The sequence below is a fragment of the Gopherus evgoodei genome, chromosome 4 (genome assembly GCF_007399415.2).
Source record: "Gopherus evgoodei ecotype Sinaloan lineage chromosome 4, rGopEvg1_v1.p, whole genome shotgun sequence".
NCBI classification, from domain to species: Eukaryota; Metazoa; Chordata; order Testudines; family Testudinidae; genus Gopherus; species Gopherus evgoodei.
In genome coordinates, this window is record NC_044325.1 from 110,582,629 (window position 1) to 110,603,980 (window position 21,352).

General features: G+C 42.2%; 1 protein-coding gene across 4 annotated transcripts in view; it reads left to right on the top strand.

Annotated features, from left to right (window-relative positions):
* Window positions 1–21,352, top strand: part of OSBPL5 (oxysterol binding protein like 5) — a 214,500-nt gene that overhangs the window by 135,528 nt on the left and 57,620 nt on the right. For all 4 annotated transcript variants that reach the window (XM_030560548.1, XM_030560547.1, XM_030560546.1 and 1 more), the window contains 3 exons: window positions 9,465–9,545; window positions 10,794–10,895; window positions 14,052–14,255. In XM_030560548.1, the coding sequence (XP_030416408.1) occupies window positions 9,465–9,545; window positions 10,794–10,895; window positions 14,052–14,255 (387 nt within the window). The remainder of the gene's footprint in view (window positions 1–9,464; window positions 9,546–10,793; window positions 10,896–14,051; window positions 14,256–21,352) is intronic.

The window sequence follows — 21,352 nt, forward strand, 5'->3', positions numbered from 1 at the left end:
AAGGTCTTTTTCTATAAATCTAGTTTAAGGTTGTGTGTGCCAATAATGCATTTTAGAGTGAATAAATGAGGACTTGGCACATCACTTCTGAAAGGTTGCTGACCCCCCCTCTAGACATAGAGGGAAAAGGCAGCTAGGGGGGCGGTAGTGGGTTATAGACTGTTGTAATAAGCAGTAAATCTAGTCTCTCTATTCAGATCATGATTTTTAGTGTCTAGCATAAGTTATGAATTTAAGCTCCCAGGATCATCTTTTGAAATTGTTGTGCAGGTTTCCTCTGAGGATGAGGACTGACAGGTCAGATATAGAGTGATTGCTTTGTGAAAAGTGTTCACCCATGGGTGATATGGTGTCTTTTCTCATTTTCCTGTGTGAATTCCACACTGCATCCGTGTCCATTACTAAGATGTTTGTGTTGCGTTGTTTAGAAACTGTGTGTCAAATGAATTGTAGCTCTTAATTGTCAAAGTGCCTAGAGCTGGGAATAGGCAACTTTTTTTTAGTATTTAAGTTTAAAAAGTGCTTCCACCTATGGTGAGTCAAAGAGCGCTTATTTAATTAGGTCATATCTGGATCAACAATAAACAAACACTTTTTTAGAACTCAAATTGTAATTTTCATGGGTTTACAGTAACTATACTAAATAAACACAAATAGTGGGGAGTTTGGATGGGAGTAGAGAGACCGACAATAAGCCAAATATATCCTTTGGGCAACCCTATTGGTCAGAGGGGGCAAATGTAACCAGGTTTGTAGATGTGAGATGTGCTGATATTTTCTGACCATTGCAATCATGATAAAATACACACCTGAAGTGTCAGTCCTCATCAGCCATTTGGATCACTTTCTCAGCTCTTCGAAAGGGCTGAATGCATAACAGGATGTCTGGGGAAGTTCAGGGATGAGGTTAAAATTGTGTTCAAAGCAGTTTATAACAAGTCTTGAGACTATCACAATGGGTCTCAAACAATCGCTTTTAGTAGCAACTCACCAGCCTTTTTGTACTAAAGTTGCCTGCCAGCGAATTGACTGGCATCCACATTGGGCAGCTGCTCGCCTGCCTTTCTGGATAAAATAGAAGGATTGGACCTGGTGTAGAAAGGGGCTGTTGCTGTATACCAGTGTTGGGATTATGCCAGAGCACACCCAGCTGTGGCATGGTAGCTCAAGAAAGGAGCCTGTTAATTCCTTCTTTAAAGTGAATTCCCTGCTGGTGAAAAGTGCCAGCCTGACAGCTTTGTAGGCAGGCCAGTGGAACAGGTACAGTGACAAGCAAGCTTCTCCAGCTGCCCCATAATTGTCCCTCTGGACTGTTGTTAAAGTGCATCCTCTAGTAGTTAGATTCAGTCTCCGATCCTTGGCCTCTCTGAGTTGGCCAGCCAGTTAATGCAAATCTGATGTGGACACCTATCTGTCTGGAACTGCCCTGAGACCACGTTAACATAGGCTATGGTCAGCGGTCAGATGGTCCTGCTTTTCAGCCACTGCTGATCTGGGCTTGCTTTATTCCTATGGCTTTAACTTAGACATGAAAGGCTGTGTGTTGTTACCATCCCATTAAGTCCCCTACTTCTCTGTCACAATACTTCTCAGACAGAATTCAGAGTCAAGGATGAAATCTGTTGTGTAGGACTGGAGTAAATTAAAGCAGTCATCCCACCCTACCTCAATTCTGGCAGTGCAGGAGAGGGAGCATTATTAGGCTCTTTCCTAGGAAAAACCTTAGTATTGGTCAGAGAATATGAGGCTGTGAATACTTGGGCTTTATTTTGCACCAGCAGGTTTAACTGGCTTTATTACAAATACGTGCATCTTCAGCTTAGTTATTGTGACACATGTACTTTTCCAAAGTTTGTTGACCTTTTCACTGTCTCCTGCAAAGGAGAAGAAAGATAGCTTTGTGGTTAGGGTACTCGACTGGGTCTTGGGAGACCTGGCTTTGGCTTCCATCTCTGCCACAGGTGGCCTGTGTGACTTCAAGCGGGTTACTTGGGCTCTCTGTCTCAGTTCCTCATTTGTAAAATGGAGGTTTCACTACATTTCTCTCACTCATTTTCTTGTCTATTTAGATAGTGATCTATTTGGGGAAAGAACTGCTTCTTTCCAGGTGTTTGTACAATGTTCAGCACAATGGGGCATTTATGCTATATTATAAACAATAAGAGCAGGAAAAACGAGGCATCACTTTCTTTTTACATGATATCTTCTTCCTCTTAATTCTAATTGTTCAAAACATTTTTAACATCTTTTCCATCTTCACCTAGGGCCTTTTAACTTTGCTGTCCACTGGCAATTAGGATTGCCAGTTTTGGTTGAACGTATTCCTGGAGGTTTCATCACGTGATATCATTAATTAAAGATTAATCTTTATCAGGGCCCCATAAACTTTAATTCCTGGAGACTGCAGGACAATCCTGGACTATCAGCGATCCTACTGGCAATGCTCATGACTGGCAGTGACAGAAATCTGTTGAGATCCCATTTTTTGCTTGCAAAGACCTAAAATGTTGCTTATTCTAAGGGATTAACCATAAAATCTTGAAGTTGGATTTCAGTGCTAGTTTCCTTTTCCTGGTAAGTCACCATGTGAATGTCATAATTATAGTTAAAATTAATATAGGACATGAGTTCAGATGTCACATGTACCGTGATGTATTAAAGGGGCTGGCAGCAAAGCTAGAAAGCTTAGCTGAGCAGGAGTGAGGAGGTTTTGTATGTTGAGAGTTTTTGTATTGATTTCATTGCTTGATTTGTAGTCAGAAAGATGAGTTGAAACTTTTGCTAGAAGCCGCCTCCACTGGCTTTATTTTAATTGCGATACAATTACCAGTAGAGTGTGTTCATGATATATCAGTTTGGCTTTAACAGAGTCACTACAAATCTCGCATTGTCTTAAATCAGTCTTTTGAGTTCCAAGTGGCAGCGTGCCTTTAACTTTTCTGAGTTAATTAAAGCCACGTTTATGCTTAAAAGTGCTATAAAAGATCATTCACAAGTCTGGCAACTTACAAAGTTTTTGCCATTTATCCAGTGAACCAAGAAATCAGGACCAGACTCAGCTGGCAGAAAGATCTGATAGATGTGGGATCCAGGAACAAAACGTTCTTTGTGCTCCCTGAGCATCGTTTAAAAGAGAAGAGTCCAAGCATTCCAAATGTCGCTCTTGCCAGGAAACAGTTCTTGTTGATGTTTTATTGCAATAGTTCACATGCGAAAGTGGGCAGTGTGTGTGCACAATTTGATATATACTGTATAATATAGCTTCTTCCATCAAGATTAGAGTATATTCTCTCCTGCTGTCCTTTCATCAGCATTTTGCCACAAGAGGTGACAATGAGCCACTCCAGTGTCACAAGCAATTTAGGAAACCAGCTCCCACTGGAGGAGGCAGGTGACGCGAGTCATTGTGGGCTCTCTCATTTACCTGGACAAGATAAATCAGATGTGAAGTCTCAAGGGCTGAAAGCTGAATGAAACAGGACAAAACATGGGAAGAACCCTTGAATTTTATTCGTCCCCAGCATCTGCATCCTTTACTCCTATATATGAAATTTCCAGGTGAGGGAAATAACTTACTCCTTCAGATTCCACCTGGTACAGTGTGTGACATTTTAATGCGACATGGACATTGTAACTGTTACATTAACAGTCATCCAGGAGTGCTTTCTCAGTTGAACTAATTAGAATACAATGCCGCTCCATATGTACATTAATAGTCATTATTTGTGTTTCAGCGGTGCCTTGGGGCACCGCTCTCTTTGTCCTAGCCACTGTACAAACACAGAGGAACAGACAGTTCCTACTTCAGAGATGTTCCAGTCTGAATGGGCAAGACAGAGGCAAGGTAAGGGAAAGAGGATCAAGCACATAAGCAGAGTGAGTAATGAGAACATCATGTTAATGCCACAGTTTAAAAAAAAAATTAGGGGTGGGGTTGAATGGAAAGAGGAGTAGCTAAATGAAAAACCTAGGGGCGGGATGATATTTGAAATGAGGGGGATGGGAGAGGAGGGGGAGGTGTGGAGTGAGGTTGAGCTGAGAACATGAGGGAGAAGATTGGAGCACACAGCCAATTGACACAAGGCAGAGAATGTCCCACTCTGGTGTCATCAGTGTCCATCAGTCCATGCTTAAATCGCTCCTGCGGCTCCTCTGCCAGTTCAGTCTCAGTACAGCATCTTTCTCGTGGAGTGAATAATGACCGCTGCAGAACTGAATAATAAATATCATGTGGGGTGATTAAGACTTGGTCAAGAAAGGAGAATGGTTTTCAGATGAAATTTTGAAAAAGAGGTGAGTCGAGGTGGAGCAATGCAAGAAGGACTCTAGACGGCAGAAGTTGTAGGGGAGAAAACATTCACACTAAGACTGGGAAGTCTGAGTTAGAAGGCAGAGATTAAATCTGGTGCAAAACAAGGAGAGGGGCCAAAAAGAAGGAAGAGATGTGCCCAAGAGGTGGGCTGGAGCAAGTTTATGGAAGGTTCAGAAAGCAAGCAAAGCCATTTTTAAGTGGCTCCTGAAATAAATGGAGAGCCAGTGGAGGTTCTTGAGGAGGAGTTCTGTGTTTAGTGCTACTCTGTTCCTCTGGGAAGGTGAGCTGCTCGATTCTGCACATATGGAGATGTAGTCTGCTTGGACTCTGGCAAGCCATTGGGGAGGGGATTGTAGTAGTTAGAAGGGAGTTGAAGACCTGGAGGAAGATTTTGCTAGTGTTGAATGCAGGGGCAGTTGCAGGAATAATAAGGAAGTTGTCAGAAGGGAGAAAAAAGGGCTGGGTGGAGGAGGGGAGAGTCGGAGATGGCTTGTGGGTTACTGAGAACACAGGCAAACAGGAGGCCTGCATTGGGGTGGAAAACAGAAGAAATCCAAGTGGTTTAGGAAGTTTCTCTGGCTTGTTAGAAGCAATTAAAAGCCACAGATTGACTTAGTGAAACTATGCAAAGAAAGTGGAGAGGAAAGAATCAATGAAGTGGGGAAAAGTAACGTTAAAAATCATCAATATAAAAATAGTTGCTAAAGTAACTGGGCAGAATAAGTGTTGAGGCTAATATGGACATACCTGATAATGATTCATGTGGTAGAAAGAACACCTGGATTCTCTGCAAGCCCATTGGAAGCAGTGATTTGTGATTGTGAACGCTTTAGGTGACATCTTAGTGCCACTGAAATCTACAGAATTTTTGCCATTGATTTCAATTTTGCTGTTAGTGTCCAAGGCAAAAGGAAGTCAGATATGGGGAAAGGAAGAGAGCACAAGTACATTATCTAGATGCACCTACTATTAATATTCCTAAGCACTTTGCTGAATGGAAATAATTTTCCATTTTAAAACAATAAAAACTCATGTTCAGCCACAGTAGCATGTAACGTGGGGTTAATGGTAATCATACTTCCATACTCTACTGTATCTGAGGGAGGGCAGAAGAATTACTAAAATTAAAAGGATTTTGAATAAAGTTTTGACAAGGCATGTTTCCAACCCTAACTTCAACATCCCCATAATGCCTGCTTTCTTGATATGCTCAAGTAATTTAATAACTCTAGCTTTGGTTTCCAGGTTGCAGAGCAGAAAGCATTTTTTTGCTTGAGAATTCTATTCAGAACTTAGTCCGATTCAATATCACAAGGTAGCTAACTTCCCAGTGGTGCTTGTAATACAATTAGATGTTGTTTTAGGCCCATACTTAGACATAAAAAGTTAATTTATTGTTAAAAGTGCAGACCGTCCCCCGGAATGAAATGACACTACAGGAATGCCCCAGTGTCGGTGACCCTGCCTTATAATAATTGCTTTAGTACTTTGGTGTAATGAGGAAAAGTGTTTAACTAAATTGTTGTAGGATTTAGTGCTTTGGGTTGTTGTTGTAGAACACGTTTGAAACTTTTTTTTAATTATGATCTTTCTAGATATTACCGCCACTTCATCTTTATTTATTTTTTTATGAGCTTTTCTATTGTGCTCAGCACTGTAGTTTCGGAGTACTTCTCTCTCTCTCTCGTGAATTTATCCTTACCATCACCATGAAGTATGTTAGACTAAGAAGCTGAGACATGGATTAAGTGACCTACTCAAGGTCACACAGAAGGTTATGGCAAGGCTGGCACTGGAACGCAGATGATTTGAATCCTAGGCCAGTGTAAACATGGGACAATTCTGCCTTTTAAAGGGCCTGATCCAAAGCTCATTTAGGTCGATGGGAGTCTTTTCATTGACTCCAGTGTTATTTGGATCAGGCTCTTAAGTAGCCTTCATATAAAATAGTAGCTACGGTAAATGGAAAACAACACCAATTAAGTGCTGTTGAGAATGATGTGGCTATTCCATATTCTTTCTAAGAGAAACCCTCGATCTGATATTAGATTAAGGGTTCCCAAACTATTTCATGGTGTAGGTCACTTCTGAAGTGTTGCTGTCTCTTGGGCCACTTCCCCTCCTATTTACAATGGCAAAAGAGCCAAATTCCTGTTGGCATAGGTAATCCACTTCCCAGAGAGGCAGTAGTGATGTTAATGGAAAAGTTCTTCTGCCAGCCTAGCACTGTCTACACTGGGACTTAGGTCAGCTTAGCTATGCCCCTCCAAGGTGGGGACTTTTCACCCCCTGATTTATGCTGACCTAATTTTCTCATGTTGACCAGGCTGAAGTGTTGTTTTGTACTTAGTCCCTTGTGTTTCACTTCCCCCAATGTTTGGCTTATAACTGCATCTCAAGAACATGGCGTTTTCCATGTTGACTGGTGCAAAATAAATATATACAATTCTTCTGACAATTTTTAGAGGCTAATTCTCCGGATTTATTAAAAACATAATGTTGTTATAATCCCAGATAATTCTTTCCCCAAAAGCCTTCTGGCACTTAGAGAAGTTCCCTCACTTAAAAAAAAAAAAAAAAAAAAAAAAGTGACATTGTAGCTCTCAGATATGTAATACTGGCCTTTGAAATGTGACACAGACTCTAAGGACAAAATTCTCTCTGTACGGGTATGTCTACAGACCCTTAAATGCTACAGCCACTTTCTGTTGTGTAGATACTAACAGAAGAACCCCTTCCATCACTGTAGTAAAATTCTTCTCTCCAATGAGCAGCAGCTAGGTCAATTCTTCCATTGACCTAGCAGTGTCTACACTAGGGCTTACATTGGCTTAACTACTACATCACACAGGGCATGACATTTTTCACAGCCTTGAATGATCTAGTTATGCACACTTAACTTTTTAGTAGAGGTATTAGCTGCAGGGTGGGTCTCTGTTGTAAATCCTGTGTCTGTCAGAAGGTGGTCCATGTGGGGAGACAATATAGAACATGCAGGAGACTGCATTGCAGCTAGAGAGTGAGAACATGGCCTTCCAGAAAAATTAAAACACTGGATAGTTGGGCGGAGGCAGACACTGAAAATTACACAGGAATTGTCTCTGAGCGAGGTTAATGAATAAAAATGCTTGTAATATTGTTGGTCAAACCTATTTACAGAAAAAAGGTATTTATATACTACTCAAGTTTTCATTTCTAAGTGTTGTGTGTAGTATTATTATTATTAATTTGTTTTTCAAGTGGAAGAATACCATCAACAAGTATTTAAGAACCTGTAATAGGTTATACAGTGTTCCTGTCAATATTGTTAACTGCAAATTTTGCACTTATTTTCCATACTCTGTAGAAAGTAGTGACTGGTTAGGAATTTGCATTTCAAATACTCCAGATGGGGGTCAGATCCCTCACGTTTTTGATACTGCAACAGTTCTCAAAATGTAATCTGCAGACCATTTGCCAGTGGCTGAGCACATGGTTCTAACTCTCCTTGTTTCCATTAGCTAAACCACAGGAAAAGAAGCAATAAAATATTCAAGTTCTTCTGTAATGCTGCTTCTCAATGTAAGTCATGGGCTGTAGTTGCTAAAGTGTGTTCATGCAGTGGAGGGAAGTAGGTGCATGCAATCCTAACCTGAAGGAGAGACTTTGTGTGTAAGCAAGCAGTTTCTGTCCTCTTAGATTCCTTGAGGGCTGAAATTCGGCTGAACACAAAGACTATTGAAAACATGTGGTGTTAAAATTGATGCTCATCAGGAAAGGCCAATTTTTACTTCAGGATGTTAGATGTTCTAAAATTTGTGATCCAAGAAGGGACAAGATGTTTTCAAAGACAGGAGTGAGAATAATGGGATTGTTTACAGGTAGAAACATGGGGGGAAGGGGGAATTCTAAGGGCTTGTCTACATCAGAAAGTTGCAGCGCTGGTGAGGGAGTTACAGCGCTGCAACTTTGAAGGTGTACACATCTGCAGGGCACCACCAGCGCTGCAACTCCCTGTTTGCAGCGCTGGCCGTACTCCCGTTTTGTCTCGGGTGTAGAGGATCCAGCGCTGGTGATCCAGCGCTGGTAATCCAATGTAGACAGTTACCAGCGCTTTTCTTGACCTCCGTGGAAGGAGGAAGCCTCTGGTAATCAAGCTGGTTTCCTTTCCCGGTTTGCTCTCTCGGTCCCGGAGCCACCCAGCAAACCGCACGGAAGGAGACCTGCTTGCTCGGGGTTCCGGGACCGAGAGAGCAAACCGGGAAAGGAAACCAGCTTCGCCGCGGTTTGCTCTCTCGGTCCCGGAACCCCGAGCAAGCAGGTCTCCTTCCCTGCGGTTTGCTGGGTGGCTCCGGGACCGAGAGAGCAAACCGCGGCGTTCCCGGTTTGCTCTCTCGGTCCCGGAACCCCGAGCAAGCAGGTCTCCTTCCCTGCGGTTTGCTGGCTGGCTCCGGGACCGAGAGAGCAAACCGCGGCGTTCCCGGTTTGCTCTCTCGGTCCCGGAACCCCGAGCAAGCAGGTCTCCTTCCCTGCGGTTTGCTGGGTGGCTCCGGGACCGAGAGAGCAAACCGCGGCGTTCCCGGTTTGCTCTCTCGGTCCCGGAACCCCGAGCAAGCAGGTCTCCTTCCCTGCGGTTTGCTGGCTGGCTCCGGGACCGAGAGAGCAAACCGCGGCGTTCCCAGTTTGCTCTCTCGGTCCCGGAACCCCGAGCAAGCAGGTCTCCTTCCCTGCGGTTTGCTGGCTGGCTCCGGGACCGAGAGAGCAAACCGCGGGGAAGCTGGTTTCCTTTCCCGGTTTGCTCTCTCGTCCCGGAACCCCCCTTGAAGCCGCCCAACAGCGCTGCAGTGTGGCCACATCTAACACCACTTGCAGCGCTGGTTGCTGTAAGTGTGGCCACTCTGCAGCGCTGGCCCTATACAGCTGTACTAATACAGCTGTAACAACCAGCGCTGCAAAATTTTAGATGTAGACATGGCCTAAGTAATTGTAAGTGTAAAAGGAAGTTCACAGATTACACTACAAACGTGCCCTTCCTGGGTGAGCTTGTCTAATGTTGTGCTGATGAAGTCTACAATCTGCCTTTAGTGGATTCCTGGAAGATTTAATCAACTTTTTCATTAAAGCATTTCACTTAATCATTTTAACACATTCCTCCTCTTTTTTTCTTTTTCAGACTGAGTATAAGCTTTGCAATGGGTCTGATAAAGAGTGTGCATCTCCCACAGCCAAATTTACTAAGAAGGAGACATTGAAGGTATGTACAAAACAATAAGGGTTGCCTTGGGCTACAGTGTCACCAAGCTATTTCCTTTTAGAAAATATTAAAAAAAACCACCTCCTTGTAAACTACTTCTTCTCCTTTTACTTCAGAGTGTTATTTCCCATGACCCACCAAGCTGCTCGCTCGTTTTGGTCATTGCAGGTTCAGAGCTGTTTGTTCCTGTATCCAGTCTTGCATGTGGGAGTTGTTAATATCCTGTAATTAGAACAAAACCACACGATCCCCATGCATCTGAACAGTTATCTATGTATCACAGAGCCCTTCGACCAGCAGGAGGATTGTAATCCTTTTTAGCTCTTATTAGTAACACACAGAGTGCGCTCTAACGCCATCTAGTTAGCTCTCATCACCATCTCAAAGCAATAGGTCAGCTGGTGCTTTTGGGTAAGGAAGGCGGTTCACAAAACCAGTCTTGCGTAAGAGGCTACTATTATTATTGTCAGTAGTAGCTTTAGAGCTCTTCTTGCTGCCTTTGGCAAACTGGGAAATATCAGTGCCTTGTTCCCTACATTCATGTACCTTGGAAATGGTTACAAATGTTTGGCTGCCATAGGCAATTCTGCCCACATGGTAGAGCCAGCCGCTCTGGTATAACCTATATGATACACACAATGAAAGTAATCTTGAATACTGACATCAATATGACACCACTGCTTGCTCACCACTGCACAGGTGTGTCACATCCTGAGTGCCTGGCATGTTGATTTAAAGCAAGTGGCCAAGTTTATATCTGGTGTAATACAAAGGTTTCAATTTGTGTATATGAGGGATGACTTTCCAGGAGATTTAGTCTAGGTGAAAATGTGATTATATACGCCTCAATTCCAATCTGCTTCTGCATAGCTTCTCACAGGGATTCCCTAGTCTGCCTCCATTGCTCTGTAGGCAGGGAGACAGCAGATTGTGTAACCTTTGTAACTGACAGAACTAAGTTTAATAAGAGAAACCATTAAATCAAGAACTCTTGTAGAATTTTGCTATCAATGAAGATACTTGATATCCTGGCTGCTGTCTGTGTTCCCTTATACTTTTGTCACTAGAACATACAATTTTGTTGATTTCTAGGGAACCCGTGTGAAGCCTGGTAAGTTTCATGTGGGCTCTATTTGCACAGTAAATTGCTTTTCCAGATACATTATGTAAGCAGTTCCCTCCCTTCTCTAAGTAAAGCAAGCAGTAAAGGACATGTTTACAGCTGCTATTTTCTCCATTCTGAAACAGGTACAGAAGAAGAATTACAGACAGGAGAAGAAAAGAGCCACCAAGCAACTCTTCAGCGCTCTAAAGGATCCCAGTGTGGTGATTATGGCAGACTGGCTGAAGGTATTTAATGCAAAACATCACTTATGAGGGTTGAGGGATAAATAAATGGTTGAGAAAATCCTGTAGCATTTTGGATTTTATGCAGTAGTACCAAGAGCATCGTCCTTCGAGTGAGCGGGGAAGACTTGCGCACTTTCACTCAGTCAACCTCACTGGAATTGGAACAAAGGCATTTCAGATCCTTTCTCAAGTACTTGCTTCACTTAGTTCTATCCTGAGTTGTAGTTTAAAAAGTAATCACATCTTCTCTGGAAGTTCTCTCAATCCAGGAGAGTTCTTTTGTTGGATCCCAAATAGGCACAGAACTGTAAGGTGGTAGAAAAAGAAAATCAAATGTCCAGTTTTTCACATGCAGACAGGAATCACATTGAACCAAGGTAGGGAGAAGAGAATTCCTGCAGCTAATTGAAAAGTAGTGTTGGATTCTATTCTAGTCCTCAAACAGAAGGAGCCAGAACTTCAAGGGAAGGACCATCACAGAGGCCTTGATGATTTCTATAAGTGAAATGGCGGGATCCCCTGGGAAACAAACATCTCATTTTGGTCAAATCTGCCCCTTCCGCTGCCTACTCATCCAATGTCTTGGAGATAGCATGTTTACCCCAAGTCTAGCAGTTTTGGATCCTCTCCACACACATGTTAAGGAGTTGGATTCAGAATTCTCTTCTTGCTAATCTTTCCAGGTTCTCGGCCTCTTTGATATTCCTGTATAAAGGCGATTGGATCCAAGATGGATGCCTGCTGTAGGTGTGTGGGGTTGTGTTTTTCCTGACTCTTATTGATGGGGTACTTACTTTGAAGCTCATGCAATCAGACTCTTTCCAACCAGGATGTTGAAGTTATTTTCCCACTCCCTGCCTTGGCCATTGTGGCCTATCTATGTTTAGTGGCTCGTGTGACAACCAGCCTTAACTGAATGCTCATTTGCACCCTGCCTGCCCTAGCTTTGTTTTTTGGCCAAAACATAGAAGCCAACTCTGTTCAGCGCACAACTGATTCCTGTAATCCCCTCTCCGTGTGTGTGTGTGTGTGTGTGTGTGTGTGTGCGCGCACACGTTTTTTTCCCTCTGCCTACGGATTCCTAGATGTTGCTTTACCAAAAGGCTGGATTTTGTCTGGCCTTCCTGTCCCTGTGATGCTGCTGAGCTCCCCACTGTGTTTCTCCTTCTACTCTTCTTTCCAAAATGTCCGCCTCCCATTGTTGCCAGGTGTGTCTAATACCAGTCTCCTTCCCCATTGGGAGTTAGGGAAAAACTGCATTTACCTTTCAGACTAGACAGTCAAAGAGTGTATATGTGGCTCCTGCTGCAACTCCTAACAGTTATCTGTAAAAACCATTTTACAATCTCAGTGGAGCTGAAGTGGGAGTATGTGCTATCTCAGAATGAAGAGATGAGTGGAAGTCTCAGCACATTTCTCCTCTCAATCTTCCATCCCAGGCTTCTGCGTTGGGGATTATCCTGTCCCCAGTGCTCATCTTTTTCTGTTTTGGGGGTATGCGGGAAAGTCCACCCTTGAATGAGTGTTGTGAGAATAGGGTATACCTTGTTTAACCTTGTCCAGTGATTCCATTTCTAGAAGCTATATGCTACTAACGCTGTAATTGCCAGGTGACACCAGGCTATGTGAAAGTGAGAAGAATGAAATGGGACTTGCAGGTCTTTCCCCACCCTTTTTTGTCCTCCTTGCAAAGAAATGTTGTTTCTTAACTCACTGCACAAGGAAGAGCTGTGGCAGTTGTCTGGGAGCAGACAGATACAAGGTGTTTCATTGATGTTTGAAGTTTGTAACAGTTTGTCTTTTGATTTTTAGATTGACACAGAACAAACTTTGGACCAACTGACAAATGTAATTTCTCCTTGTCCAAAGTCATATGGATATTGACAGTTTATCACTGAGCCCTGAAACTTATACACCACAGAACAAATATTTGATTGAAATTGTGGGGTGTGGATGCGGGAGACTAGCAAATATGTCCATGTTTGTGTAGCATTGCTGACTTATCATAGGGACATCTTGTTCTGTACAGTGATTCCCGTCACTGTAGGTGACCATCTTCTGTCCAGTAAAAGATATTACTTCATCCACCTTGTCTCTCTAGTATTCTGGAGCCAACACAGCTACAACAACACTTCAGACTGTAGTTAAAGGTCAGTTGCCCTTTCCATGAGAAACATCCAATTTCAGACACTTATAAAACAAAGTGGTGTTTAAAAAAAAATAAATTATGGACTTTGAGACAATAGGATTTATTTATATTTGTTACAAATGTAAAAACTGTTTGTGGTCAGCAGTGGATTCTAGGTGACTGAAGGCAGCGTAGCCTACTAGAGAACTAAAATTAATAGTCTTTGTACAGCATTTAGGATTTATTTTATTATTTGTCTTCCTGTGCAAAACATTTTTGTCCTGAAGAGTTTGACGCTGTTAAAACAGCTTCAGCTCAGTGACAAGCCATATATTATGTGTTATCACAGCAGCAACACCAACAAAAGGGTTGCATATGGAGATTCAGCCCATGTGTGGTGTTGGGCAAGAAGAGCTAGGTCTCACTTGGGCACTCTCTTACACTCAAAACGGCTAAAGCCGAATCTGTTGACCTGCAACGCGTGCTATCCGGCTTCATGTGTTGCCTACGAGAGAGAATTTACATTGAGTATGCCTGAAAAGTAAACCAGTCAGAGAAGGTGCTTTACAAAATGAGGATATTTAATTAAACCTATTAATTATGGTTTCCCACAGCGGACCATTAAAGTAACGTTGAAGGCCCCTTAGCCTAGACATAACCTTTTAAATACTTACTGTCCTAATTGAAATGTCCACCAGCATTGTCACCAAATCATTCTCGTGTGGTTGATAACTAAAAGATAAGTGTCTGTGTGTAATAAAAGGGGGCTGTGAACTCACAAAATGGTAAGGGCTAGATTCTGATATCCTGATTCATGTGGAATATCTTCTTCCATGAATACGCCTACTGAAGTTGACGAGACTACTGAAGGAGTACAGTGCTAGGCAGCATAAATAAAGGAATCAAAATCTGTCTTTTGAGAGGGGGCGCATGCTGAACATATTGCACTGGATTAAAATATTTTATTTAAGAATTAAAAACAAAAAACAAAAAAAACCCCAAACTATTTCTGCTTATTTCCCTCCCAGATCCGTGGGACTCTGAAAAGCTGGACCAAGCTGTGGTGTGTTCTGAAACCAGGAGTGCTGCTGATTTATAAAACATCAAAGGTCGGTCAGTGGGTGGGCACCATCCTGCTCCATTCCTGCGAACTGATTGAGAGACCCTCCAAAAAGGATGGCTTCTGTTTTAAACTCTTCCACCCCTTGGATCAGTCCATCTGGGCTGTGAAGGTAAGAACCATGCTGAGCTGAGAAACCTTCCCCCCCCTCCCCTCCCCCAGCCCTCCCTCCCCAAAAAATTCTCTGAGACAGAGAGGGATATGCTCAGGAATCAGGGTTCCCAGCAGGCTGCAAGGGCAGCTTTGTCTCTTCCTAGTAGAACAGATTACATTATTTAAGGCAAATTAGGAATTTGATTAAATTAAATTTGATTTTAATACCAGATCAAAAGAATGTGGAGCCACTGAGGTGGGCTATATAAGTGTAATTCATAGTGCATAGATACATGACTGAAATTAAAGGGGAAAAGATTGTCTGAATACAGGGAAAAGCTCCTCGACAGTCAAATGTGAATAATCTACTGAACGTGAGAGGGTTAGTTAGAATTTGAAGTGCTGTACAGTGCAGAACAAAAAACAATCTGCCCTGGCAAAGCAAGGTGGAATGAATGATCTGATCGGTCTTTTCCAACTCTAATGTTCTATGATTGATGGGAAGTCTGGTCTTGTGGTTACAGCATTGGACTGCGCCTAGGGAGATGTGTGTTCAAAACCTGGCTTTTCCACAAACTTCTTTTGTGTGACTTTAATCCTTTTGTGCCTTCAGTTCCCCACCTGTAAAATGGGATTAATGATACTTCCTTTCTCCCATCCGTAGTCCCTCTTGCCTATTGAAACTGCAAAGTCTTTGGGACAGTGTACAGTGCCTAGCACAACAGGATATTGATCTCAGGTAGGGCTTCTAGGTGCCACTATATTACCAATAATTGATTCCACCCATCTGAAAGATGCAGATCCTGCTATTTATATTTTTTAACTAGTAGCTGAAAGGCTGTGCTGTCACATGGGTATAATTCATAAAGTCATGGGAAGGCTGAGAGCCAAAAAATGGCTGAGAACTTAAAAACTGGATGGTAGCAGACCAGGAATACCAGTGATGAATGACCCTGTTGATATTCTAAACAAAAAGAGCTCTCATCCATGCTCATTGCTGTTCCCATCACTTCAGGCTGCCTCAGCAGATACCCTAGGCCCCAAAGTGATGTTTGGGATTATTAAGTAGGGGTTTTGTTGGGAGACTTGTGTGAGTGGTTAATGAGGGGTACAAGCTGTGGTGAGGGGCTCTATGTGTTTGGGGTTATTGCGTATGCTGGTTGTGTTGATTTGTGTCTGAGGGTTTGTGCTGAGAGGCTTGTGTTTTTATGTGGGTGTCAGTTTTGGGCCAAGTAATCCACTACTCTTTTGAGTCTCCCTCATATAACCAATGAAGTTGTTGCATACAAATTAGCTGTAGAGTAAGGGTGGTGGTTGGTTGAGTTACATGTGATCTCCCTATGAGCTTCAACTCTTGACTTAGCAGAGATGCATGCCTTACTGTACCTGTGCACCACACAGGTATAATTAATTAAGTCAAACTCACTAAACTTTTAAAAACTGGACAGTAGCAGTATGCAAAACTCAGTGATGAGTCAGCCTGGTGATATTCTGAACAAAAAGAGCTCTCAACTATGCATATAGCTGTTTCCATCACTTTTTGCTGACTGGAGATGTTTTAGGCATCAGAGTGATATGCAGAGTGCCATTTCTGGAATCTTACAATATCAATAACTCAGAGTTTTAAAGAACTATATTTATTTCTCTAAGGTTGGATGAAACAGCATTTGCCATTAGCTATGATTAAGGAGAATGCCCCCACTGCTTACAGACAGTAACTTCTGTCTGTTGCCCTGAAGAAAAATAACGTAGCTACTCAGATTCTGTTTCACTATTAAAAATAGCATCTGTGCATAGTTATTACAGTTATAAATTCCCTAAGAAATATTACCAGTCTAAACAAGGCATTGCTGATTATGGTGTTATTGCAGGGAGGCCAGCATAGCAGAGGTGCCTGGAAGGATTCATGTGCCAGAGCCAATGGTATTTGTTACTCTGGCACCAAAGGATCTGGCAGAAATGGGAGAGCATATGTATGAGGCCAGATTCTGATAGCTTTACTCACATTGAATTGTGCTGTGCTTCATGAGTAGTCCCTTTGAAGTCAAAGGAACTATTTGTAAAATAAAGTTCTGCTAAAACTAGGTAATGGGTATATGAATCCAGCTTGTAGAGGAAAGTTAAATGGACCTCAGCAACAAAGAGTAAGAGCTGCTGTTTCCTTACAACGTTTTTAGCCTAGCCTCGCCTCAGTCTGTCTTGATGCTTTTCTTTGCACTAGACACTCTTGTCACTTTTGTTCAACCTTCAAGTTTCTGTTCATCTGATTCATGTCCTGCACCCGAGAAGGCTGACATCGCCACAACAATTCCTTGTGAGCAGACAGAGGGCAACTGAATTCATCTGAGTAGGGCAGTGAGAATGAACGATTAGAAAGTAGTGAGGTTTTGAAATTGGAAACATCCTGTGATGTCAGAATGCTTTTTCCTTCAGCAGGATTGACCCAAAAGAAAGCAGTCAGATAAAATACATATACATATATTCTATTCATACATATATTCTATTTTGAATATTAAAAAGTGGAAGGATTTTCCTGAACACTGTTCTGGAAAGCCAAATATCTCATGACTTTCTTGGTTTTTAAAGTCAGAGTAATTCATTTGAATATCTTGAGCTGGATATTAGGGAAGCTGCTTTTGAACTGTGTATTAGGAACCCCCCCAGGTTGGATTGTTGTGTGACACAGCCACTTTGGGCTACAAGATGAACACCAAAAGAGCAGCAAAAGGCCACCTCTAATGAACTGCTTGATGTCAAAGGAGCTGTTTGCACTCTGACAGCAGTCAAATGCTGAAGCTGCCAGAAATACTGTTTTTTGTTTTATGTCACTTGACTGTATACTTTTAAGGCAACCAGTGGAGCATTTACTAGTGTAAATTGGTTTTTGTCTAATGGTGCAAAGAGAGCCCGTTTCTCATGAATTATAGATGGGTTCTTTGTTCCAGCACAAGTTAAAATTATTACCTATAATACTGGAACCAAGATGTGGCCAAGAATTCCCACAGCCTTTTAAAACAAGATGAGAGATCCTGAAACATAGGGATTGTCTAGACCAGGGGTAGGCAACCTATGGCACGTGTGCCAAAGGTGGCACGCAAACTGATTTTCAGTGGCACTCATGCTGCCTGGGTCCTGGCCACCGGTCTGGGGGGCTCTGCATTTTAATTTCATTTTAAATGAAGCTTCTTAAACATTTAAAAAACCTTATTTACTTTACATACAACAATAGTTTAGTTATATATTACAGACTTATAGAAAGAGAACTTCTAAGAATGTTAAAATGTATTACCAGCACGCGGAACCTTAAATTAGAGTCAATAAATGAAGACTCGGCACACCACTTCTGAAAGGCTGACGACCGCTGTTCTAGACTAGAATTTGTGGTTGGGTTTTAACTCTAGTTAATTGATTGCCAGTTAACACAATTGTCAATGCTAGTCTGGATGCTCCATGAACATTTTGTTTAATGGCACAAATATTTGTGGTTACCCCAGGGCTCAGCCATAAGCTCTAGAACAAATATTTGTAGAGCTGTCTAGACTAGCATTTATAGTCGTGTTCATCAACTCTATTTAATGGGCAATCATTTAATTTAAACTAAAACAGAATCTCAAACTCTGAGGTGCCTGTCAATTGATTACTAGTGTATTTAAGATGAAAGATCACTGAATTTAGTAACTTCAGTAATGCTACAGGGAGTCCAGTGGCACCTTTAAAGACTAACAGATTTATTTGGGCATAAGCTTTCATGGGTAAAAACACTTTTTCAGATGCAGCAGTAATACTATTAAGGCGGGCACCTTCTAAATGTTGGTGTAATCCATACTTTGAGAGCACCACCTGATTTGCATTAACTTTTATAAAAATGACTGACTTCCACACTAAATTCTATCCAGGCAAATGATTCTAGAGTTAGCTTCATTTTACATGGCTTACCAGGTTTGTGAGCCTAAAAAGCTTCTCTAAGTTTGCTGCTTTTAGTCTAAGATGTGATCATTCCTGCTTCATAATGAGAACAGATTGGGCATTTTTATTTCATGCTTTTGAAAGGTGCTAAATTAACAGCATTAAGATCTTAAGTTCTCTATCAACAGCACAGGCAGTGACCGAGACCTTCCCCACATTATCCTGGCAATATCTTTAAACCACTTTATAATGGGAATGCAGTTTGGGTCTGTGCCTGTTCAGGCTACTGCAGAGTATCAGTTAATGCCAGTACAGTGATTACTTTGGGGTTGTGTACGGGGGCACTGTTTAGCAATCAGATGGTTAGGTTTGTGGTAATGTATTGGATCATCCTGTTGTGCTGAAACAAGTTTTTTTTAGATTTTTTTTTTCCATTGAAGTTATCTTAACTGGATGGACAACACAGTGTGGGAATGTTTGTTTCAATTACTCAGGCACCCATCTATGGCAGCAGATAATCCAGTGCAGGTATCAGTGAAATTGAAATCAATAAATAAAATATCAAATATACCCATTGTTTTGAATGTGCTTCCCCTCTTTTATATTTTATTTTTAAAGTAACTTAAGTGATGAAGCATCTATCACTTCTCTTGGGAAACTTTTTTATAATCTGCTAATATCATTTAGATCATACTGTTAGATGCACTTTCCTAATATCCAGCCCAAACTTTTTTGCTCCTTTTCGTCCATGTGGATGATACTTCTCCAGCATATTTTTAATGCCTGTCTTCTGTGATGAAAGCAAAAATAAAACTAAAAATTACATGTCTGTAGCTTCAACGTATGCATCGACTTACTACTTTTTTTAGTTTTCCTGATTCTTCCTGAGTCCTGACTCTGACATGGTAACGTAAATCCAGTCCTTTTTTAGAACCACAAACATCTTTTCAGATGGTGCCCTGAAGATGTGACCCAAAGACTTCCCTGTATTAATTGTATTACAGTAGCTGCTGCTGATGTTGGGGCCCATTGTTCTAGGCATTGTACATTTAATGGTAAGAGACAGTCATTGCCCTGATGTGCTTACAGTCTAAATAGGCAAGACAGAAAAAAGGTGGGAGAAAGGAAGGATTGTTATCCCAATTTTACAGAGAGGAAACTTCACTCTGTAGAATTGTTGGGGAATTGGGGGGATTAAGAATGGCCTCAGTGTCATGATCCTTTTACCCACATGTGAGTACTAAATCTGTCTCTTACAGGCCATTATTTAGTCACTGTAATATTTTCCCACTTGCATAAAGATCTCTCGAAACGTCGTGCCATTTACTCTTCTTTTAAATGTCAGTACCCTGGATCTGCACCATCTGTTCATGGGCTCTCCCCTTTAAGGCAGGTTTCAATCTGTGCATTGAAAATCCATGCTATGGTGTTATCAGTAATTCTCCAATGTCTCATTCAGCTGAAAGCTCCTGAAAGGGAAAAATGCCACAAGGAATGCTGCCTGATTGCATTTATGTCAACAGTAATGTCTTGAGCTTCTGGGCTGCGGATCACTTATCAAATCCCAGCTTTGCCAGTCCTGCATATCAAATCTCCATAGAGATGTTTTTGGTTTCTAAATCTCAAGCATCTCATGAAAGGAGTGTTTCTTGGCTCTCCCTGTTTTGATAAGTAATAAAGACCTGTAGTTTCCCTGGCAGAGGAAGATGGTAAATGAAGCCTCTGCAGAGCCTGGAAATCCCAGGGATTAGAAATTGGGTCAGAGAATGAATGTAAACTACTGGACATGTTGTCAAATCCATGTCCATATCCACATGTCTCCCATCTTCTGACTTACCCTTCTTCCCATTCCCAGCCCTACAAACAAGGCTTAAAAATAAAAAATAAAAAATAGGTAACTTTGCACAATCCATCTGCCAGACATTGATGCACAGGAGCAACTGATAGTAGCAAGCAATGATGAAAAATTCTAGTATGAGTTTGGGGCTTAGGGGGTCCCCCTTAACTCACTGAAAAAAGTCAATCCTCCTGCCCACCGCACTAAATATAATTTTTGAGATAAAAATTGGTGCAGTATGGTGCACAGAGAAAACAAAAAACCATTTGTAGGAGAGGGTGGGATATGGATATGAAGATATGAAGTCTTACATCAGGCAGGAGATGCCTGCAGAGATGGAAAAAGCTACCTTACATTCATGTGCTAAAACATTTTTCAAATGCTGTGTTCACAGCTTTCTATCAATTAAAGGTACAACTTTGAATGGGGCCTTGGAGAGAGCTGTTTTAGGTCAACTGCAGGGTGGAATAAATACGTGCAGAAGTCCGTGATGTCTCCTACACAGTGACTAATTTATTTGTCATTCTTGTTCTCAAAGGGAATTCTGCTTGTGTTGCTTCTTTGCAATGTGATTTATCCTGCAGTGCATTGGTGGGGAAGGGAGGAAAGAGAGAACTAAGGGTGTCACTTTGGAAATAGAGAACCAGAAGGAGAGAGGCTCCTCCGTCTCCATAGCGAGGTTGTGTCCTGCTGCATATAGGTGGAGGGCAGAGGTAGCCTCCAACCCCAACTCCTTGCACACCTGTGTGTCAGTCAGGCATAGCTGTTGCTCTTAAATGTACATCAAAGGTGGGAGAATGCCACACTCCCTGAAGGGGTGTAACAGCAAATGTGCTCTTCCCTTTGCACCAGGGAAACCTGAGCCGGAGTCTGCCTTTGAGAATTTTTTATGCAGCTTCCCAAGGAGGATCAATGCTGGTCAGTGTCTGCCCCCTAGCTGCAGACTGCAGTTTAAAAAAACAAAAAAAAACAAAAAAAAACCCTCTCCTGTGTCCTTGAAGTAATTCTCCTCTTAGAAACCCTAAGGTAGGTGTTTCTTGAGAGATTGCACTAGAGAACACCTAGTTACAGTGAAACCTTCAGGCCCTCTCCTAGCTCACCTTTCAGAGCACCATATCCTCAGGGCCGATGCAAGGATGTTTCACGCCCTAGGCAAAACTTCCATCTTGTATCCCCACCCCCTACCCCTGTCCTGAGGGGTCCCCCCCCCTTCCGGCAGCTCCCCACCCCCCCTCCACCCTGAGGCACTCCTGCCCCAGCTCACCCCTGCTCTGAGCATGAGCGCCCCGAGCACTTCTCCCACCTCCCAGGCTTGAGGCGCCTAAGCTGATTGGCGCCGCAAGCCTGGGAGGTGGGAGAAGTGAAGCAGCCAT